The sequence below is a fragment of the Equus caballus genome, chromosome 10 (assembly GCF_041296265.1).
Source record: "Equus caballus isolate H_3958 breed thoroughbred chromosome 10, TB-T2T, whole genome shotgun sequence".
Classification (NCBI taxonomy): Eukaryota; Metazoa; Chordata; class Mammalia; order Perissodactyla; family Equidae; genus Equus; species Equus caballus.
The window spans coordinates 10,935,106-10,958,810 of record NC_091693.1 but is presented as its reverse complement, the minus strand read 5'-3'; the positions used below and the strand labels follow the sequence as shown (position 1 = coordinate 10,958,810).

Here is a 23,705-nt window from a genome sequence, read left to right as displayed (position 1 = left end):
AGGTGTCAGGGGTGGTTCCTGCCCCAGTGGGCACGGATGGCAGAGGAGGATCCCTTGTGCCCCTCCCCACCTCATCAGCCATGGCGCTCTTGTTGACCAGCAGAGAGCGCCCCAGCTCCTGGCAGGCCGTCAGCTCCGGCACCCTGGCCTCCAGCTCGGTCTTCAGGCCCTGGTGGTAGTTCATGAGCACCTCCACCGAAGAGACGTCCCTACAGGGGCGGCGGGCGGGGATCTGAGCCACGGGCAGCCGCCCTCGGCCCACCCCATATACGCAGCTCCTGACGAGCCAAAACCACGAAACTAGGGCTTCTGCGTCATCTCAGGACACCCACCTCCTATGACCAGTCTGAGGGTCCAACGTACTTCACTGATTCAATGATTCTAACTTTTTCCAACGTGCTAAAATGTCCCACTTTTGGGATTCTAACCTAGAATTTCAAGATCCAACTTTTCTAATTTTCTAAAGTTATGTTTCTGAAGGTTCCACCAGCTAATGACTCTAACCTTAGGTTAGACACGGTCTAGACACCAGTAGACATGGTGGCAACTGAGAACTTAAAATGCGGCTAGTCTGAATTGAGAGGTGGCGAAGTGTAAAGTAAACACCACATTCTGAAGATTTACTCTAAAAAAGAAAGTAAAGTGGCTCCATAATTTTAATATTGACTACACGTTGAAGTGATAATAGTTTGGGTCTACTGGGTAAAATAAAATGAATTACTAAGATTAATTTTCATTTGCTTCTTTTTACTTTCCTAATGTGGTTACAAGAAAATCTTAAATTACATATGTGGCTCAGTTTTGTGGCTCGCCTTGTATAACTATTGGACAGCGCCGTTCTAAGCTGTCGTGGGTCCAAAACAAATTCCAAATTTCTGAAGCTTCCACCAATCAGCAAGTATAGCTTCATAAGACTTAATGTGTCCAAACTTATTTCTGAAGGCCCCACATTGTAGTAACTCCTACCTCAGACTTAGGATGTCTGGAACAATCTTTCTGATTCTCCCAAACGGGCCCTCCCTGGAAATTCTCCATCTCAATAAATTCACCCATCCTTCATCCATGACTTTTCTTTCCCTCGGCCCCAAAGCTAATCCATCAGTCATGACTGGACATTTATAACTTAAAATATACCCTGTGAAATGATATGAAAGCTGAGATTTGTTTTAAAATAACTCAGCAAGGGGTGGAGGGGGAGTGGGGGAATGTATAGATGAACCAAGATTGGCCAAACGTTGACAGTCATTCCAGCCAAGTGTTTACTATACATATGTGGGTTCACTATACTGTTACGGCTACTCCTGTATATATTTGAAATTTTTCATAATAGAAAGATTTTTTAAATCCCTAAAACCAATTTCTCCATCTCTAAAACCACCACGCTTGGCCAAGCCACCAACATCTCTCACCTGGATTATTGCTGCCTCCTGATTATTGCTGCTACCTTGCTCTCCACACTCTATTTCCCACAAGGCTTATGGAGTGATCTTTTCCAAATGTCCATCATATCGCATCACTCCTCTGCTCTATACTCTCCCATGGCTCCCATCTCACTCAGAGAAAAGGCAAACTCCCCATGACACCCTATTGCCCCTCAAATCTCATTTCCTGCCACTCTTCACTCCCCGCCTCACTCACTCCATCCAGCCACAATGATCGGTTAGCTCTTCCTCAAACACGCCTAACCACGACCTACCTCAGGACCTTCGTACTTGCTGATCCCTCCACCTGGAAACCCTTCCCCCAAAACTTTACCCAACTCATCATCTCTTCCTTCAGGTCTCCACTCTAACATCACATCGTCAGAGGGGCCTTGCCAGCTAGCCTCATCCCCTTACCTTGCTTTATGTTTCTTCAGAGCACTATTACTGTGTGAGATAATATTAGGTGTCTGTTTATTTACTTATCTGTTGCCTGTCTCCACCCTCAGAATGTAAGCTGCATCAGGGCAGAGGCTGGCCCTGCTCACCATATAGCACACAGTAGGCATTCAATAAATATTTGCTGAGTAAATTAACGTAGGCCCGAGGCCCCCAGTCACAGAAACAATGCTATGTGAGTCTCTGAAAGTTCCCCGTGACCCTCCTGCTCTCTTTTTCTCATCTGCAGCTGGATGCAGAGGGTCCAGGCAATGCCTCCCAGGGCCGAGGGATGGAGGAGCCTTGGCTCCCGGTCACTGTGGACCAGGCTGCTGCTAGACACTCACATCGAACCGTGGCATGAGCATCAAATCAAGGTCCACTAGGTTAAGCCACAGATACGGTCCCACACTTCCGGGCCGCAGCCCATCCCATGCTGTGACACCCCCAGGGGAGAAGCAGCAGGGGACAACTGGGGAGGACAGAGGCAGGAGGATGCCCCACGGTTGGAGCCCCCGTGCCAGGCCTGACAACGGGGTCTAGATACACACGAAGCATTTAAAAGAGTGCCACGCAGGGACGGGCTACTGGGATTTCTCATGACAAGGGGACTGCCGGTGGCTGGGGGTGGCTGCCCAGAGGCGGGCAGGAGGCCGGAGGTGGGATGAGGGGCACCTGGGCTTGTCCGCTGCCCCGATCTGGCCGGCGATGCCATCCATCCAGGAGAGCAGGTCGCGGGCCTGGCTGTGGAACCGCAGGGCGTCGGCCGTGGAGCTGACGTGCAGGCGGGCGTCCTCGCAGGCGGCCAGCAGCTCCTTCCAGCCCTGCAGCACCTCCTGCTCCCGGCTGGCGATGGCCTCCGCGTGCTCCCCCGCATACACCGTCCGCAGCTGCGCAGCCCCCTCCTGCAGCTGCCGCACCTGTGGGGTATGCCAGCTGGAGCGCCAGCCCTGCAGGGGGTCCAGGCCCCGCCCTCTCTTCCCGCCACCTGCTGGCTGGGTGCAGAGCCTGAAGATGTCAGGAGCCCGCCCCCTTGGGATCCCACAACTGGGTTTCCCTCCTACCCTCAGCCTGATTTCTTTTTGACTTGCCCACTTTCTGACTTCCTTGGCCCCACTACCACATTTCTCTCATGCCTGCTGCCTGAATTGTCTTTGACTTACCTGCATTCTGACTGCTTCTAGACCTCCTACCAGGTTCCTTTCAGTCGCTGCCCGATTGCTTTCTTCTGACAGCTCTATTCTCCTGGGCCGTCACCTCATCTCAGGCCCGCCCCTGTCTTGCTTCAGACCGATCTGTCAGGAAACCTCTCTCTACTCTGATGTCTATTAGACTTGGGGTCCCATTTTCACTCAATTTTTTTCAGACCCACCACCGACTGCCCAATTTCTTTCAGAACGCCTATTCACTGCCGCTCAGGGCTCCTGCGCAATTTCTATCGGTTCTGCTGGGGGAGTTCTAGTGGATCCACTGCTCACTCTCTATCGAGTCAACCGTCCGATTTCTCGAAGATCCACCACTTCATCACTATCAGTCTCTCCGCCCGATTTCTAACAGTCATCTGTATGATTCGTATGAAAATAACTGTCCAGTTTCTACCTTCCGTCAGCCCTGCAGCCTCATTTCTTTCAGTCCCGCTGCCCGAGTTCTGTTAGGCCCTCGGCTTCATTTCCATCTGATTTCTCAGATCTGCCTCCCAATTCCTGTCAGGCCCCCTGCCTGACCTCTGTTAGCTCTGTTGCCATTTCCACTACATCCACCCCTTCAAATTCCTTTGAGGGAAATCATAGGATTCCTATCAGAGACCTGCCGCCTAATTTCTATCTGCCCCACAGCCAAATTTCTCTTAACCCTCTCTCAACTCCCTTTAGACTCTCCCTCTGGATTTGGGTAACATGCACTTCGCAGTTTCTAGGAGATCCCCTGTCCGGTCTCCACTGGGAATATTGTCTAATTTCTACCAAACATACCACACCACTTTTTTCAGTCCCCGTCTGCTTTCTGTGTGCCACACAATTGGTCCATTTTCCACTTGCCCCATCATCTAATTTCTCCCTGTGCCGTGGTCTGTTTTCTGTCTGTTCCCCCGTCTAATTTCTGCCTGCTCTTAAGCCTGATTTCTGCCTGCTCTGCTGCCCAGCCTTCCTTGGCCACGCTGTCCAGGCCCCCCACCTCCCCTCCTGGCCGCCGGCGCCCCACCTGCGACACGAGCAGCTGCAGGTCATGTTCAAAGGCGCGCAGGGTCCTCTGCATGGCGCTGGCACTGGGCCTCGGCTCAGGCGGGGTGGTCAGGCGGGGCAGCCGCCTGCGCTTCTCCTCGATCTGTCCCTGAAGCTCGCGGGCATCGCTGAAGAACTTGTGCAGCTCCCGCGAGGCGGCCAGCAGCTGGGCCCGGGTGCCCATGAGCTCAAGCAGCTCGGCCCAGGCCTCGTTCAGCCCATCCTTCCACTCGGCCATGGTGGCCGCCGCCGTGTGGCCGCACTCGATCAGCTCATCCACCATCTGGTTCACGGCCGCCAGCCGCTCCCGCCCTGCCGTGCCCGTCTCGCTGGCGAACTCGGAGAATTTCTCCTGCAGCACCTGCCACCGGGAAGTAGGGGGCACAGCATGGGCGAAGGTGCTGTATGACATGCAAGCCCCCTCCACCCACCATCCTACGGCAGGTAAGAGTAATAACAAAAATAGTAATGACAATAGCAATAAAAAATAATATCTAACACTTTAGTCTGCAGCAATAATAGTAACCACAATAATAAAAATAAGATGATAATCATAATGAACACTCACTGTGTCAGGCACCACGTGTGCTGAGGACCATCTTAAGTGCTTTACACTATGTTAATTCCTTTGTCTCACAACAGAGCCAGGAGTTGGGTGCTGTTATTACCCTCAAATTATGGATGGGGAAACTGAGGCCCAGAGAGCCTCAGCAGCATACACAGGGGCCACTGGTGTTACTGCTAGTACTGAGGATGCTCACCGTGACGTGCTCGAAGTCCTGGCCGAGCTCGGGGGAGCCAGCCACCACCTCCTTCTCGGCAATCCAGTGCTCGAGCTCATCCACCTGGCGGCTGAGTTGGTACAGCCAGTACTGCTGTTCCAGGCTCACCCTGCGCTCCTCTCCCAGCTCCTTGAGGGCTACGTACAGGCGGTCCACCTGGGACTGCCGCCGGCTGATCTGCTCGCTGGTGGGGGACAGGCAGGGGCCGGGATGGAGCCCCGTGAGACTTCCAGGATTGAGCTGTGACCGCCCCCCCCAACCCCACTCCCAGGCCAGGGCTGAACCTTCAGGCAGGGCTGAGGCCCCTGGGACTCCGTCCGGGTAGGACTCTGTTTTCTGCATCTTGGATTCAGTTAACCCGGTCCTTGCATCTCAGCGCTCAGGGCAAACTCAGAGCTTGATGAGCTCGCTGCCCTCTCTCCTCACAGCCTTTCTATCTGTGGCCCCACACTTGCCCCTCCAGTGACCAGGGTGGGGCTCAGGACTCCCTACGTGGGTCCCCAGCCAACCTGACTCACCTACAGTCCCACTCTCTGGGCTCAGGGGGACAGAGGGCCAGCTTGCCCTCCCTCTCAGATCTCAGCCCAGGTCCAGGCCTCCCAGATGTGGCCCCTACTCCTGACCTCAGAGAAGCCACACGCTGGGCCATTCCGGAGATCTCAGGCCCAGCCACAACACTCCAGGCTTCTCTGTCCTCCCACAACTGGGTAGCAAGAGGGTCCTCCCCTGTTCTGAGCTCTTACTTCTCTCCTGAGTCCTACACATCGCCCCCCACTCCTACACGCAAATGCCCGTGCTCCTGGCCTCACCCTCTCAACCATCCCTGGGCAGTGCCCCTCCATTCCGGCCCCAACCACTTGCCAAAATCCGAGGGCTCTGGCAGGAAGCAATGAGGGTCCGTCCCACCCAAAAGTCCAATTCTGGCCCTGTCCCAATTTCCACAGCGAAGCTTCAGATCCTGCTGGACTCTACCCTAAGAACTGGCCCAGATCCCGCCGCCCGCGCACCTGTCCGGGTGCCCCATCTCCAGCAGCGCCCGGCACTGGCGCGACAGCTGCGCGATGCTCTCCTCGTAGTTCTCCACGCCCTGCTCCAGCTGCAGGTGCTTCTTGAGCAGCTGCAGGGTGCTCTGTTCGTCCTGGGGGCACAGGGCGCCCGCGATGAGGCGGCAGCGGCCGGCCCCGGGCTCCAGCGCCCCCAGGCCCCCCCGCACCCCCAGCCCGGGCGCACCTTGCCCTTGTCCTCACTCATCATGAGCAGCTCCTGCTCGCCCAGCCACGCCTCCACCTCGGCCACGTCGAAGTAGTACTGCTCCACCTGGAAGGCGGCGTCCAGCACCTGCTGCCGCCGCTCGGCCGCCTCCCGCAGGCCGGCCCAGGCGCTCTGCAGCTGCTCCTGGCCGCGGCGCACGGCCTCCGCGTCGGGGCTGCGCAGCGAGGCCAGCGCGCCCGCGCGCTCCAGCACCTCCTCCAGGCGTGGCCCGTGTGCCTGGATCTCCCGCCGCAGGCCCTGGGGAGGCGGGAGCGGGGCGCGTGGTTGGGGAGGGGGCTCCCAGGCCGGGCCAGACCGCGTGCGCCCCGCAACCGCACGGCCCGGGAGAGAATGACAAACACTGCAGATGGCCCACCACGGGCCAGGGACCGCGGAAGCGTTTTGCGGTGACTCGCTCACCCACACCCCCATGTTGCAGGTGGGAAAACAGGCACCCTCTGGAAGGACGTCGCTTGAGAACAAGCAGCTAGGAAGGGGGTGACACGGTTTGAACACGGGAGGCTGGCTCCAGAGACGGCGCGCTGATCCAAGACGCGGGGTGACACAAGATACCCCTTATTGGTTGAAACACAGGCCTGAAAATCAGGTTGCTCAGGGGCAGCTGGGGTATAACTTATAGATAGTGAGTGCTCGAATCTTAGGGGTATAGCTCGAGATACTTTTACACATGTCTACACCCACATACCCAGATCAGGGCATGGGACACTCCTATCACCCCAGAAGGTTCCCTCAACCAGCGCTGTGCTTGCTGATGACCTTATTTCACCTCTCCTGGGCCTCAGCTTCCTCAGCTGGTGAACAGAGATGACTATAACAGCCCACGCTGAGCGCTGGCCTCCTGCCCAGTACTTTGCCAAGTAAGGGCTTTGCGTAACGTAGCCACTCATCTAGTCCTCACTTGGGGACCCCAGGAGCCAGGTCATTAGCGTCCTCACTTCACAGATGAGGAGGCTGAGGCTCAGACAGCTTGAAGAGCTTGCCAGAGTCACGCGGCTATGGTGTCTCGCCAAGATCGACCTTACAGGGTGGCTGTAGCGTGGAGCACTCAGAACTGGGCCGGGCACGCAGAAGGTGCTCCGTCAGTATGAGCTGCAATTATTCGTTTAACAGCCCCGGTGTATCCGGCGCTCTCACACACGGCTGAGCGGCCCCAATTTTAAGCATTAAGTGCACTCGATTGGGTCCCTCGACTGTGAAAATGACAAACCGGTTCTGTTGGTCCCCAATACTGTCAACGGCCAAGAGTACTTTCATCAAGAGAGAAAAACAAAATCTAAGACAAAGTCCAGCCTCTTGAAGAACTCATCCAGTGCAGCATGACCACGAACCATTCTAAACCACCTGTGTAGCCTCCTCCCCACCATCCTTCAGTGCCCTGGTCTCCCAACCTACATTTTTTTTGGTAAAAGGGGGTAACGACAATACCTACCTCATAGGATTCTTGTGGGGATTAAATTAAATAACTGACATAACCCCCAGGACAATTCTTGGCACACAGTAAGTGTTTAATCAACGTCTTATTATTATTATTAATCTCTTTTGTGTGTCTTTCTTTGGGCTTTGTCGAAAGAGTTACTTTGACCTACGGGTTCCTCTGCGAAGTGACTGGAGACCCACTGCTCTAGACCACCTCTCTGCTTATTTAGATGTGGAAACTGAGGCCGGAGAGGGGAATACAGATTCAGAGATTTTGGGGGCTCAGAAGCCCCCCACAGTGCTCAGCTTAGAAGTCAGCACTGGCTCGCTGATGATCTCAGCCCTTTCTCCCTGTGGGCGTTTTGAGCTCTTGTTGGTTGTTGTCTTTTTCCTTGCCCAATAGCCATTCTCCTCACTTCTAGCCATGGGACCCTGGTTTTCCTTTGGGGAACCCCCTTGCCTCCATCTCAGCCCAGGTGACTAAGTTAAAGCTGACTCCACCTGCAGGTTCTGAGGACGGGCCCTGAGCCCAGCCCAGTCAGAGCTGTCTAAATTCCAGGCCACCATGACTGATTCAGGGGTGGACATGCCACTCAAGTTGTGCCCATAAGAGTTATTCCCAGGACGATGGCTGAAATTACTGAGAGAGAGAAACTCCCTTCAGTTTTACTGGTGGGATGCAAACTTGAATCTGTTGGAGGTCTTTTACCATCAGGAGAGGAGAGCTGGCCTGAGAATAAAGTTAACACAGAAAAAAAACCCAACAAACCAACAACGGAGCTGAGAGATTCATGACATCGTGGAAACACCTGGATGCATCTGTACCTGCTGTCCACAAGTCTTTTAATTACAAGAGCCAATAAATTCCCCTTTTTGGTTTTCACCACCTTGAACTGTTTTCTATCACTCATACGCAAATGTGTCCTCACCCACCTCTCGCCCTGGCTCTGCTCACCTGGTTCTTTTTGATGTACTGCTGGACAGCCTGCAAACCACTGCCTCGCTCCGTCTGCATGGCCAGCGGCAGCCGCTCCTGGACCCACGCCTGGAGAGCACACAGGGAGCAGGTCAAGGGGAGGAGACAGGGAGCAGGCCAAGGACCTCTGCATCCCAACTAAACTGTCAGCCACCTGCACAGCATCCAAGGCCCTTTCTCGCCTGCTCCCATCTTCGGCCTCCTCTCTGGACATGTTCTGTCTGCACTCTGCACTCAAGCTTACCTCTGGCCTCTGTGCAGGCAGGTCTTGCTTCCTGGAATTCCCTTTCCACTCCCCCAGCTCAGACTCCATCTCCTCCGGGAAACCCTCCCTGACTTCGCACCTTGGTCAGTTGCCTCCTCTGAGCTCCCACAGCCCCCTCGTCTTGCCCCGTCACAGCCCTAACCACCCCGGGTTGTCGCTGTCTGGGGACAAGTCTGTTTTTCCCTTTGGATTCTGTATAGGATGGAATAAAGGATGAGTCAATGAATAAATGACTTTATGCGTGATTGGAAGTGAATAAAGGAATGTGAAAGAATGAATGAGTGAATAAGCAAAGGAGTAAGTGAAGGATTGAATGACGGAGCTTCTGGCCGGTTCCACCCTGGGTCCCGCCAAGGTCCCACGGCCCCGCCCCCGCGCCCAGGCTCCACCCCCTCGGCCCGCCCGTCCTCGCCCATCCCTCCTGGTTTTGCGGGTCCCGCCCCAGATGCCCGCGCCGGTCCTCACCAGCTCATCGTCGAGGTCGTGCGCCACCTGGTGCAGCTCCTTGGAGGCGAGCAGCAGGCGGCGGCGCTCCTGCAGCGGCTCGAGCAGGCGCACCAGGCGCTCGCCCACCGCGTTCTGCCGCTCGCCCACCAGCTCCTTGCTCGCCGGCTCCAGCGGCAGCGCCGCCGTCTGCGCCTGCAGCTCTCCCACCTCGCGGTACCACTCCTCCACCTGCGACTCCATCGACTGCGGGGACAGGGGCGGGGTCAGCGGGCTCCACCCTCCCTCCCCACCCTGCTGTGACTCTCCAGGACCTTTATGGTGACAGCCAAACCCCTCGCCGCCGCCCACCATCCACTCTCCCCTGGCTCAATTCCCTGCAGAAGCGCTGCCCTCCACACTAAGCTAGTTCCTGCCTCAGGGCCTTTGCCCTTGCTATACCCTCTGCCAGGTACGCTCTTCCTTGTCAATTAGATTTCAGCTCAAATGCTACCTTCCCAAAGAGGCTTACCTGGGCCCCGGGACTAAAGTGGTCCATTAATTCATTAATTCTCAGAACAATGCTTCAAGATTGGTGGGATCCGTTTCACAGAGGAGGAAACTGAAGCCTGGAGCAGTTAATTTGTCCAAAGAGCCAGCTTTCCAAGCGTCATAAACAGAAAGCTATAGTGATTTCAATGGTTGATGCGATAGCGGGATAGAAAGTACCAAAGCAGACCCACATACACAGGAGAATTCATATACTTTCTAGAGGCCTTTTCAAATCTCTAAGGAAAAGGTGGATTATTCAATGAATGGTTATGGGCCAACTGGCTAACCAATTTAGCTGGATCCCTTCCTCGCTCTTTATGCTGAAAACAATTCCAGATGGATTAAAGACTTAAATGGAATAAGTAAATCCTTAAGGCATTAGAAGAAAACCTGGGCAAACGCTTTTGTAATCCTGGGATGGAGAAAATCTTTCCAGGCATAAAAACCATAAAGGGAAAGATTTATAAATTTGGCCACATAGAAGGCTTTTGCATCAACCCAAATTTCTAGAGGTCGTTAGAAGGCAAAAGACAAACTGGAAAAATATTTAATACGTATTAGAGCAAGGAACCAGTTTCTTGAACAATCAAAGAATTCTCCTTTATCCTGCTTCCTTTGTCTCCACAGCAATTAGCACCATCTGTAACTCTGTCTTTACTTGTGGGTTGGTTTTGGTTTGTTTGTTTGTGTGTGAGGGAAGACTGGCCCTGAGCTAACATCCATGCCCATCTTCCTCTATTTTATATGTGGGATGCCACCACAGCATGGCTTGACAAGCGGTGCACAGGTCTGCACCCAGATCTGAACCCACAAACCCCTGGCCACTGAAGCAGAGTGTGCGAACTTAACTGCTACGCCACGAGGCCAACCCCTACTTGTGGGTTTTTTACTGGTCTCCTGCTTCTAGAATGTGAGCCTCATGAGGGCAGCAGCTGTGTCAATTCACCTCTGTATTCTCGAGTGCCTAAAACTGTGTCTGGCATGTAAGAGGCCTTCAACTCTGAGTGGTTCAATGCATAAATGAATGACATCAACAAAGAAAAAGACGGCCCCAAAGAGACATGGGCATCCGATGTGAACAGACAACACATAGAAGGGGGAAAAAAAGCACATGAAAAGATGCCCAGTCTCACTAATCAGCAGGAAAATACAAAGTAAGACAAGGTAGCCTTTTCTACTCATCAGATTGGCAAAAATGTAAAAGATTGATAATATCTAGTATTGGCAAAGATGCAGGAAAACGGGCACACTCAGCCACTGTCAGTGGTGTGTAAATTACTAGAGCCTTCTTGGCAGGCAATTTGGCAAATCCTATCAAAATGCAAAAATGTGCATATGCTTTGACCCGGCGCTTGCACTTCCCCTTCTAGGAATATGTCTAAAGAAATACTGGCACATATGCGCCATGATGTCTGTCGAAGGATGTTCATCGTAAAAGGGATGTTTGTCCAAGGATCTCACTGTAGCAGAGTTTATAATAAAAATAATTGGCAATGACCTTAAAGCCCGTCAATGTGAAATGGTTAAATAAACCCACATCAGTATGGAATAATAGCCAAGACTTACCGTTCAGAGGAAAAAACAGTTTAGAACACACCTATGAATATATACTTGTAGTGGCTTGCACATGCATAAAAATTCGCTGGAATAAAGAAGAAATTAATAACAGATGGTACGTATTGGGGGAGGAGAACTCAGCGAATGAGGACAGAGATGAAGGAGAGATTTTTCCCATAGGCTTTTTAATATCATTTTTGATGTCTGAACCATAAAACTTATTTATTTAAAATTATAAATTATAAATAAACAAAACATGAAAAGCAAATAAAATAAAATGCGCATTAAAACTCCATATAGGTAGATTCCTAAACGGTCTAGAAGAACGCGCACCAAATAACTGAGGTTCCCTTTGGGATGTGGGACAGGGAAGTGGCCTGAAGGCGGACTTTACATTTTACTGAAGACTTCTGGGTTAGTAAGATCATTTGCCAAAAGACTAGATTTATGTATTCTTCATGTGATTCTAAACAGATGGAGGAAAACTAGAAAAGAAAAGAATAATGAAATTAAGTGGTAACAGATTACAGCAAATGACTACAGCCCCAAACTTAAAACTCAAAAACCAAGTGAAGACTTTTGTCCCAGGGTCTCTGGTGCAGAGCTGTTGTCTTTGCCTGCCCAACCTCCATCCCCTCCCAGGACCTGAATTCCACTCTCAGATCCTCCACTTCCGGATGGACTAAGAAAACCTAGAGGTCCGAGGGTGGCCACATGACCCAAGCTTAACCAATCAGAACACTGAAATCACCCTGGCCACAGGGATTGGGTAAGAGATGGCATGTGACCTAAGCTGGGCCAATGAAAACTCTTCCAGCTTTCACAGGGGCTGATGAAACCCCGTGGTCCAAGGACGGCCATGTGACTCAGGCCTGGCCAATGACAACACCGAATCACCCTGGCCACAAGGATTGAGTCAGAGACGGCCCATGTGACTTAAGATAAGCCAATGAAAACTCTACCCACTTTTCCTGGAAAAGTGTTTGTGCCTAGAAGGGGTGCTCTCTTTCCCATGGGGTTCCTAAGCTGGTAGAAAGTAGGTCTGGGGTACTGGGGGCCATCTTGCCACCAGGAGGGAACAGGCTCCCTGACAATGAGGCCAATACAGAGGCAAGCAGGGCCCAGAAATGCAGACAGAGATTCCTGAGGACGAGGTCTGAGTAACTGATCCAGCCATGCCTGAAGCTGCATCGCCTCTGGGTCTTTTAGCTGTCTGAGCCAATAATGCCACCTTTCAGCCTAAGTCAATTTGGGTTGAAGTTCCAAGAACTGTATCCCAAAGAGTTCCAGATGGTACATGCACAATCTGTAGGAGTCATAAAAATCAAACCTCACAACAAGTCAAAGCTACGTAAGAGGGAAATTTTTAAAAGGCACAATGACAAGCTGTAGAAATAATAAAATAAAATAAAACAGTCACCCCAAAACCATTCTTGCTGAGAAAATTATTGTAGTGCTGTGTAGAAAAACTAAAATGCATTAGATTTCAGGAACTCTTAAATATAGTCAGAACTATGAAGGTTATAAGTTCTGGTTCCCCATTCAAGGAAAACCCCTCCACAGCCTCTCCAGAAAGTGGCTGTGTGACCTGAGATGGTATACTTCCAGGCACTGATACTTTTCTACCTCTGCAAGAATGCCGCATATTCTGAACATCCATTTACTGTGTATCCTTTCCTGCAAACACAGGCAAAGGATACAGAAGTACAAAGGTCATTAAACACATGAAGAGATGTTCAGCCTCTTTCAGTGTTCAGAAAAATACAAATTAAAATAACTACAAAACAGTATCTTGTAGGGCTGACCCCATGGCCGGGTGGTTAAGTTCTAGAGCTCTGCTTTGGCGGCCCAGGGTTTCGCCGGTTCGGATCCTGGGAGCGGACATGGCACTGCTCAACGCACCATGCTGAGGTGGCGTCCCGCATAGCACAACCAGAGGCACTCACAACCAGAATATACAACTATGTACTGGGGGGTTTTGGGGAGAAGAAAACAAAAAGGAAGATTGGCAACAGTTGTTAGCTCAGGTGCCAATCTTTAAGAAAAAAAAAAGGTATCTTGTAGAGAAAAGGGAACCCTTGTGCACTGTTGGTGGGAATGTAAACTGGTGCAGCCACTATGGAAAACAGTATGGAGATTCCTCAAAAAACTAAAAACAGAGCTACAATATGATTCAGCAATTCCACCTCTGGGTATTTATCCAAAGAAAATGAAAACATGAATTCAAAAAGATACCTGCACCCTCATGTTCACTGCAGCATTATTTATAACAGCCAAGCTATGGAAACAAACTAAGTGTCCATCAATGGATATATGGATAAAGAAATCATGGTGTATATATATACACATACATACAATGGAATATTATACAGCCATAAAAAAGAATGAAATCTTGATATTTGCGACAACATGGATGGATCTTGAGGGCATTAAGCTAAGTGAAATAAGTCAGACAGAGAAAGAGAAATACTGTGTGATGTCTCTTATATATGGGATCTAAAATATATATAAGTAAAATATATATATTAGATTTAATATATATTATTTTAATATAGAATATATTATACAATACACAATATATAGATATAAATACATATATATAATATAGATATAAAATATATATTAGATATATATATTATATAAGCTCATAGATGCAGAGAACAGAGCCAGAGGCAGGGGTTGGGGTGGGGGGTGGGAGAAACAGGGGGATGGTTTTGGGTGTTTTTTTAGTTTAAATAAATTGAATTAAAACAAATAACTAAAGACAGCATCTTTCCTTTCTCACATTAGCAGAGATGAGAAAGCTTGGTGATACCTAATGATGGTGAACAGGTGGGGAGAGGACGGCTGTCATGTGGCAGGTGTGTCCACTGTCTTGGCAGGAGGACACTTGTCAATATCTAGCAAAAATATTAATGCGGGGGCCGGCCTGGTGGTGCAGTGGTTAAGCTCGCACTCTGCTTCAGCAGCCTGGGGTTCTCGGGTTCGGATCCCGGGCGCGGACCTACACACCACTTATCCAGCCATGCTGTGGCAGGCGTCCCACATATAAAATAAAGAAAGATGGGCACAGATGCTAGCTCAGGGCTAAACTTCCTCACCCAAACGAAAAAGAATAAAATATTTTAAAAAGTTAGTGCACACTCCTTTGGGTCCCAGAGCTTTACTTGGAAGGACTGTTTTCTGCGGAAACACCTGCAGGTGGGCTCAGATACACACGGGTGGGGCATCTGCAGCAGCACGATTTATACCAGCAGAAGCCTGGAAACAGCCCAAAGGTCTGTCCACAGAGTGCTGGTTAAGGACGGACTGTCAAACGACCCCATGGAATACCACGCAACCGTCTAAAAGGACGAGGTGTATCCACAGATTCTGCGTCAGGGAAGGACACCTAGGATGTACTATCAGGCGAAAAGGCGAGCTTCGCTGTGGTCTGTAGGGCACGTGTATGTGGGTGCGTGCACAGAATGTTTCTAGAACGATAGAGAAGAAACTGTTGAGAGCAGCTACACCCGGGGAGGGAGACTGTGTGCGGAGGGGCAGAAAGACTTGCGACTGTTCCCATTAAACGCCAAGGTTTGAGTTTCCTCCCATAACAGCAATCATAGCTAACACCGCCTGACGGTCGCTCCCTGCCAGGCACTGCCGTAAGCACTGGACGAGGAGGAACTCATTTCATCCTCACAGCAGCCTCTGAGGTCAGCGAAGATGGGGCTGTTTACTTCCCTCACCACTGGATCCAGGCAGCGGGCACGTGCCTGGCACGGAGCACATCTCTGTAAACGCGTGTTGACTTTGCTGGACTAGTCACCGTGCTGTCCTGCCTCTCTTAGCTGGGCAGCATTAAAGATGAACATTTAAAAAAATTAAACTCTATTTAAACAAGAAAACCAGTAGGAGCCACTGATGCATCCTTCAACATGGACGACTCTCGAAAACATTATGTTAAGTGAAAGAAGCCAGACGCAAAGGGCCATATGTTGTATGATTCCATTTATATGAAATGTCCAAAATAGGTAAATCTAAGGAGACAGAAAGATTCGTAGAGGGAGTAAATTAGGAGCGGGAGCTCATGGGTACGGCATTTCTTTTCGGGGTGATGAAATTGTTCTGGAATTAGTTAGTGCTGAGAGTTGCTCAACTTTGCAAATATACTAAGAACCACTGATCTGTATATTTTAAAAGTGTGCATTTTAAGGCAGGAAATTAAATCTCAATTTTTAAAAAAGACATCAAAGTTCAAAAAACAAAACAAAGACAGGAACCCACTTCCAAAAGGCCTGAGGCTATGTGGGTAGTGATACAGCCAGTACCGACCCCAGATCAACCCGGCTCCTGCTCAGACCCACCTTTCTGCCTTCCCATTTTCCAGTTGGGGAAACTGAGGCTCAGAGAGAAGCAGTCACTGGCCCAGAGCAAAAACTGCCAGAGCCCGAATTTGAACCCAGGACCATGTAACCACAAAACCCTCGTGGCTCTCAGCCACTCTGCTTCTCCATCATTCGGGAGGATGAGGATCAGAAAGGTAGAGTCCCTTGTCTCAGGTCACACAGTAGTGGATTGGGGATTCCAACCCTGGCCTGTGTAGCCCCTGGGGCTGGACTTTTCGCCTAGGCCATGCTCAGCTAGATGAAGAAATGGGGGACGCAGAAGGAAAAGGGGAAAGAGGCCACTCCTTGGCCAGAGAGCGAGCCCTGCTTAGGGTGAGCGGTGAGGAGCCCCCAGGGACTCAGAGTAGCAGCTGCAAAGCCTCCAGTGCATTTTCCCCTGGCTCGTCCCCCTCAGATGGCAGGAGACCAGCGCCTCCCTCCCCAGGCAGGAGCCGGTGGCTGAGCCAGACCAGCTGGCTGGGCCCCTGAGGACTGCGAAAGCGGGGGCTTGGGACTCCACCATCTGGTCCCTCAGCCAGGAAGGACAGTTGGGCAGGAGGCCCTGAGAGAGGGCTCTGGGTCATGTGGCCTAGACCTGGCAGGTGGGGTCCCAGGAGGCCTGGGGCAGCGGCTGGGGCAGGGGACAAGGGGGAGGACAGAAGAAGGACACAGGGACAAGGGAGAGAGGCAGAGATGGAGAATTGAAATAAAAAGAGAGAGAGGTGAGAGTGAGAAAGACAAAAATACAGAGAAAGAGAGAGACCCAGAGATGGAGACAGAAGGACAAAGATACAGAGAGACAGACAGAGAGATGAGAAAGAGACAGAGATGGGAGAGACGGAAACTAAGAGAAAGAGAGACACAGAGGAACTTGGGGCGCAGGACTGAGAGACAGGCCCAGAGAGAGGCAGAGGGGGACAGATCACTCACACATCCACACCCCCTCAGACCCGAGCCAGCACCTCCCCCAGCCCAGCCTGGCCCCAGCGAGGCAGCCAGGAAATGCTCCGGCTGGACGGCAGCCGCCGCTTGCTCCTGCGTCTGCCCAGACTCTGGGCTCTCAGGAGGGCCCCAGAGGACAGCGGCCTTGGGAGCCCCTCCCCTCCCCAGCGGCAGCTCCTGAGGCCCAGCTGGGCTCCATCTGGGGGCCGTGGCCCACTGGGTCACTCTCTGCCTCGGGCTCCCTCTGCTGGGGAAAGGGCCCAGGAGTCCTGTGCTGGGGCCTGCCGCTGAGGTCCATCGCTGTGTGACCTCGAGCCACTCCCTAGTCCCCTCTGGGCCCCAGTCCTCCCTTGAACAAGGAGGACCCCACCTCATGGTCTCCAGAGCTTGGTGGGGCTACACCCGCAGTGGGGAGGGACCAGCCGGCTCTGCACTCTGCCGGAGCAGGAGCCCCAAATTCTCCCTCTGCGATGTGAACAGCCAAGACAGACAGGATACTCCAGCTCACGAGTTCCCCCAAAAATGCAGGTGCAAACACTCATCCATCAGGCTGGGAAAAATCTACAAAATCTGACAATAGCAAGTGTGGACAAATATGGGCAGAAACAGGAGGTCTCCTTGCTGCTGGGGAGAGGGCATTAACGGCCACCAGGACTCGGGCAAGCAACTTGGCAAGATTAAATGAACTGATGAGAGTTCTGACTTCTAACACTAAATTAACGTTTCCTATATCACCCTCCAAAATACATTTTTAAACAGCTATATGGGTGAGGGGAATGCCCAAGTGGAATACAAACAAACAACTGTTTCACATAAATAACATAACGACACCGAAGAGGGAGAAATAACTAACCCTGGGAACTTTCGGACACAGTGTAGTGATGATATATACCCTCTGGGTGAAAGCAATTAAAATTTAAACACCTGTAAACAAATACTGAATCTTAGATTTGTTGCATCAGCAATTCTGGAACGACATTACACATTGTGTCTTATAATCTTTACCACGTCCACATGAGGTCAATACTGTAATTACGTCCATTTTACTGAAGAAGAAACCGAGGCACAAAGAGAGAAGTCATTGCCAGGTCACCCTGTTGGTCAGTCACAGAGGCAGGGCGTGACCCCAGGCAGCCAGGCTCCAGCACCCATGGCCTTGACCTCGGTGCTGTACTGTCTCCCACAATCCCGCTGTCAAGGAGTGGCTTAGCATTAGGGTCCTTCTCGTTGCACAGACAGGCACCTGGGGCTCAGAGCCAGAAGTAATGCCACTTGCCTAGCATCACACAGCTGGTAAGTGGCGGGGCTATGATTTGAATCCAGACCCTCCAGAATTGGCTCCCCCGCCTTCTGGCTTGCAGGTAGGCTGGGCTCAGGAGTGGCGGCATAATCTGTGGGGTCCAGGGCAAAATGAAAATACAGGGCTCCTTGTTCAAATATTATTAAGAATTTCAAGAGAGCGACAGCAGAGCGTTAAAACAAGTGCGGGGCCCTGCGCGAACACACGCATGAAGCTGGCCCTGGCTGGATTAGGGGGAGCCCGCAGGAGCCCGGAGGAAAGAGGAGGCAGGCGGGAGCATCATTTCCCAGCTCCTACCTGCAGCAATGCCTCGGGCTGGCTGCCATTCTGACTGAGGATCCCAGCTCCCGCCTGGCGACTCTCTCCTTCCTCTCCCGGGGAAGTCAAGGCTCCTGGCGGTCAGCCCCACCATGCTGCACTCCCCCTGTGGCTTCCCCATTCCCTGTTCACACCTTTGTCAAGACTGCCCATAAGCCCTCCTCAAACTGTCCTCAGAGGACGCCTTCTGGTTCCCGCTGGGACCCTGACAGTCACCGACCCCCATTTCGTGGGAGCCCACCACACCCGAGGCATCGCGCTAAGTGGGTGCTGTCTGTGCGCAAACTCATCTGGCCCTGGGAGGCCCAGACAGATGTGGTCCTCCTCAAGTCCTCAAGAGGGGGCGACAGAGGCTCAGACAGGGACTGAACGTGCGCCCTGCCTGGGATTTGAACCCAAGTCCATCTGCGTCCCCTGTCCAAGCTTTCGTCACTTGGCCCCTGGCTGCTTGAACTGCTTGCTCCCTTCTCTGCCTGACCATCTAGGCCACCACTTGTCTCTGCTGACATTCTGGGCAATCCTTCAGAGCAGACTTGGGGCTGAGTCACCCCGTGTTGTCCACGGCCTGCCCAGCCAATGGGGTCTGGATCTCAGGCAGTGATCGGTTTCTCAGAGGCCAGCAAGAGGGCCACTCTCCCCACTGTGGCCTGGGAGAGTCAAGGGAGGAGGGTGGACAGGAACTAAACAGGGCTCTGAATGGCCTCTCGGTGGCTGTGTGACCTCAGGCAAGCCACGGACCCTTTCTGTGCTGTGGTTTCCTCAAGAGTACAAGAGCACCTCCCCCGCAGGGCTCCTGGGGAGGCAGGAGGGCGACCAGTGCCCAGCACGTAGCGTACATCAGCGGTTCTCAAAATGCGGGCCAGGGACTCCCTGAGATCTTTCCAAAGGGTCTGTAAGGTCACAACCATTTTTATAAAACTACTAAAGTGTTATTTGCCTTTATCACTTTCATTCTTTCCCAAGTGCACTGCGGGGTTTGCAAGGACCAGATGACCCGTGCTGGTGTAACAGACTGGACGCAGAAGCAGAGGTGGGGATCTGCGCTTTTCTCCAAAGCCAGCCATGAGAGAGGGCTGCGACACTGAACACAAGGCCCATCATCTGACTGCATTTTCTTTTGTCTTGGAAAATAGAGTTATTCTTCCTAAAAGAATGCTTTGGGGTGAATAAGTGATGGATTTGTTATTGCTGTTTTTATGAGAATCAATAATTTAAATAGTTCTCAATTTTATTTTTTTATTTTTTTTGCTGAGGAAGATTTGCCCTGAGCTAACATCTGTTGCCAGTCTTCCTCTTTTTTTTTTTTAAATATAGGCAGTATACTCTTTTATTTATTTATTTATTTATTTTTGAGGAAGATCAGCCCTGAGCTAACATCTGCTGCCAATCCTCCTCTTTTTGCTGAAGAAGACTGGCCCTGAGCTAACATCTGTGCCAGTGTGCATCTATTTTGTATGTGGGTCACCACCACAGTATGGCCGCTGGTGAGTGGTGTAGGTCTGCACCCGGGATCCTAACCAGGGCTGCCAAAGCAGAGCACGCCAAACTTAACCACTAGGCCACAGGGCCAGCCCAAGTTTTCATTTTTAATATGGTACATTTCAAATCAGTATAATCCACACACAAAAGCTCTCTGGGGATTGCAATGATTTGTAAGAGTGTAAAGGGGTCCTGGAGACAAAGGCATTTGAGGCAATGACTGGCGTCATATCTGATCTGCTTGTCTCTCTGCCCCTTTGCCTGCCTCCCCAACAGGGCAGCGATGTGGGGTCACTTCTGCCCACTGCTGTATTCCAGCCCCTAGAAAAGCACCGTGCATTCAGTAGGTGCTCCATAAAGATTCGCTGCATAGATAAAGGAATAAATACTAATCCGTGTCATTATGCTTTTATTAGTGGTCAGCCTTTTTCTTTGCCAGACCCAGTGCCAAGCACTTTAGAAGCCTAACTATGCAGGACGCGCATCAAAGGGGCAAGAAGAGTCGAGGGACCTGGATCTGAACTCAGGCTCTGCCGTTTGCTACCCTGGGCCAGTAAGTTCACCTCCCAGAGCCTCAGCCTCCCGCTGGTCATGGCCAGGCATTGTTCCTGGCACGGAAAGGCAGGAGCTGTCACACGCTGGGAGGCGTGACGCAACACACATGTTCACACCTCCAGTCATTCAGATCGAACGGTCAGATACTGAGCATCCACTGGCTGCCAAGCCAGGAACAGAGATAAAGCAGACACTATGCCTGTTCTCTCAGAGTCCCCTGTTTTGTAAGGGGGACACTGGCTAGCTGTGTATCCTTGGGCCAACTATTTCACCTCCGTGCCTCAGCTTTCCCACTGGTAAAACAGGGGATAGTAACAGTATCAATCTTATATGGCTGCTGGGAGGAGTCAGTGAGAGCTCAGCACAGAGACTGTTGGAGGACGTACTCCATGACTCTCACTATTATTCTGTGCAAAGCCATTCCCCTGCTTCTGGGCCTTGGTTTCTCCATTCAGGAAACAGGCATCCAGGTCCTGTGAAACCCTCCGTGGGCTGGTTACCCATTTACTGCTTCTTGGCTCTAAATCCTTCCTAACCCCTTTGCATCCCATGCCCAAGGGGTGGTGGCTGCCTCCACCAGCTACTGTTAGCTGGACTGCCTCACTATTCCCTTTCTGCTTCCAGCTCTTCCAGCACATCTGCAATAAATCCCTGTATTAAATCCCCTCTGTTTGAAATACCTTGAGTAGGGTCTGACACCGATTCAGGCCCCACTGTGGTGTAGAAAGCCCCACCCAGGACGGCCAGGCCATACCTGCAGCTTCTTGAGTTGGCTGTTGACGGTGGCCAGGTCCCCACCAGGGTCTACGTCTTGCAGCTGGCTTTCCATGTGAAGGAGCTTCTTGTCCAGCTCAGCAAAGCTCTGCACCAGCTGGTCAGCCTTGCTGGCCTCAAACAGCTGTCGTGCCTTGGCCTGGGTGGTGCTCTCCAGCTCCGCCCAGCACTGCCGGATCTCACCCAGCTTCTTCCGCACCGAGGCTGCCAGCTCAGGCTTCTCCTGCATCAGTTGCTGGCCCTCCTGCCCCAGATGGGTAAGAGGCAGGAAGTGAGGGGCAGGGGATGGACGGTGGGGAGGGACAGAGAAATATGGGGATAGCAGGACACAGGGGCAGATGTGGAGAGAGAGAGATAAGGAGTTGGAGACACAGAGACACGAGGGGTGGATGCAGAGACAGGCCCAGAGATGGAGGGAACCAAGGCATGGGAAGAGAGACAAGGAGAAAGACAAACAGATAGAGGTATGATGAGGGAGACAGAGAGATACAAACAGACACATGGGAAGGAGACAGGGAGAGACAGGCACTCATAGAGTGATGCACACAGAGACATACCCATAAAGTCAGAAACACAAGGAGAGGACCATAAGAAAGACAAGTAGGGGGAGAGAGACAGAGACAGAAGAAAGACACAGAGAGAGAGAGAGACAAAGAAAATGAACTTCCATTAAACTCAAAGTCAAGAAGAGTGGCTTTGCCACGTGCCACCATTTATGGGGCATCAACGACCATTTAAGGGCTTAAGGCCAACCTGGGTGTCTCCATTTGAGTCAGAAGAGTGGGGGTATCCAGGGCTGCAGGTTTGGGGTTCAGCCAGCCTAGGGGGCAGTTTTGGGGGTTGAGGCTTGGAGCAAAAATCTGCCTGGGACCCTCCAGGACTGAAGCCAAGCTCCAATATACATTGGCCTAGAGCCACATATGCCACATTACATGTTGAAAATAAACACTATAGCAATTACAGCTCCTAGGTGCCTGGCTGCGTGTTAAGCACATTACGTGCTGAAGGGCCCAGGGAAGGAGCAATATTTACTCTTTCCTTAATTTTAAAGCAGAGCAAACTGAGGCTCAAAGAGGTTCCATGAATGACTCAAGGCCACACAGCTAGGAGCAGGTGTGGAAATGGTCCGTGCTAGTTCAGAGGTGTGAGAACAGCCGACTGGCAGCGGAGGGTGTAGGAGATGACATGTGGGTTCCCTGGGGGCCTCTGGCACCTGCCACGGGCAGAGGGGGCTTCTGCATGCTCACCCTCTCGATCTTCTCCAACCACTCCTTATTCTGAGCCAGCTCGGCCATGAACGCCTGGTGCCGGAGCCATCTCTTATGCAGCTTGTGGCCGTCTTCCCGCGTGCCATCTCGAGCCATCAGCATCTTCTCATGGATCCAGCCATCCAGCTGTGCAGGGCAGGGGGTGGGGCTCAGCTGGTTCCCCCAACCTGGCATAGCTCCCCATCCCTTCCCGGAAGTCCCAGGTTCAGGGCGTACGATGCTGGGTTTGAGAAGGGGAGGGGAGGATGGAAAAACCTTTGCAAGTGAGGCTTTTATGTGTGTGTGTGTGTGGGCAGCTCAAGCTCTTTCCACAGAGTGGAGGACGGATGGGCAGGTCCCCAGAATGGCCCATCCTTTAGCGCCCCTCTCCTAGGACAGCCTTTCTCAACTCCCTATAGTCCTTAAGCTTCAAGGCAGGACTACTGGGCCACTCAGAGTCCCCCCACCCACGGCCAAAGCAACCCTCCAAATTAATTCAGCATATTTCCAATTCGCCCCCTCCCCAGTAGCAACACTCAGACTCTTCAATTCAGCCTCCGTCACCTCCAAAAGGACCAGTTCAAGATCCCCAACCCATCCCCAAGGGTATCAAGTGAAGCCCCCATATCTAGCCCCAGGCCCCCAATAGGGTCAGATGAACCCCTAAACAACCTCCCAACTGGTGTCAAGTCTAGGTCCCTCCAAAGCAGCCCTCCCATCTCAGGTAGACCCGTTCCCCACAAGCCAGACCCAGCCTTCCTAAGGAGCCCACAGGTCTCCCCAAATCCAGCCGTGAGAATCCAGCCCCAAACCACAACCAGTTCTAGCCCCCTAACCAAAGCCAACCCCCCAAATGCCAGCAACAGGGCTGCCTTCTAGCTCCCCAAACGAGCCTGCCTCAAGCTCTAGCCCCAGGCGCCCCAACACGGAGAAGACAGAACCTTCCCAGCCAGCCCCCCTCCCAGACTAAAGCCAGTGCTAGTCTCCCCACTCACTAACAGCACCAGCCGTCCAAAGGCAAGCACCAAGAATGGGCCCCTCACTACCCTGACCAGCACCAATGAAAAGGCTGCTTTCTGAGCCCCCCCAAAATAAGATTTGCCCCCCAAGCCGGAACCTCCCCACTCATGACCAAACCAGGCACATGGGCAGTTGGCTCCTCCCCCTCCGCCTCCCCCCCTCAGTCACAAGATGCTCCTCCTCCCTCCTGAAAAAAAAAAAAAAAAAAACGGACTCCAGCTCGTTGGTCCCAGGAGGCAAATGCAGTCATCGCCAAGGACGAATCCGGAGCCGACCAAACCCCACCCGGAGTCCCCCAGCATGTGCTCCCCAGGGGTCCAGGGCAGCTTCAGACTCCCTCATACGCACACACTACAGCCAAGTTAACTGCCCAATTCAA

At 52.1% G+C, this 23,705-nt stretch overlaps 1 protein-coding gene across 2 annotated transcripts in view; it reads right to left on the bottom strand.

The window, feature by feature from the left end:
* Positions 1-23,705, bottom strand: part of SPTBN4 (spectrin beta, non-erythrocytic 4) — a 72,437-nt gene that overhangs the window by 7,935 nt on the left and 40,797 nt on the right. Inside the window, exons 19-28 of one of the 2 annotated variants that reach the window (XM_023649766.2) lie at positions 22,307-22,453; positions 21,040-21,303; positions 9,255-9,479; positions 8,504-8,593; positions 6,091-6,369; positions 5,868-5,998; positions 4,840-5,044; positions 4,059-4,439; positions 2,535-2,779; positions 71-209 (exon numbers count right to left, since the gene is read on the bottom strand). In XM_023649766.2, coding sequence (XP_023505534.2) covers positions 71-209; positions 2,535-2,779; positions 4,059-4,439; positions 4,840-5,044; positions 5,868-5,998; positions 6,091-6,369; positions 8,504-8,593; positions 9,255-9,479; positions 21,040-21,303; positions 22,307-22,453 — 2,106 coding nt within the window. Of the gene's footprint in view, positions 1-70; positions 210-619; positions 2,780-4,058; positions 4,440-4,839; positions 5,045-5,867; positions 5,999-6,090; positions 6,370-8,503; positions 8,594-9,254; positions 9,480-21,039; positions 21,304-22,306; positions 22,454-23,705 lie in introns of those variants that run through there. The other variant, XM_023649767.2, reaches the window with a different exon arrangement.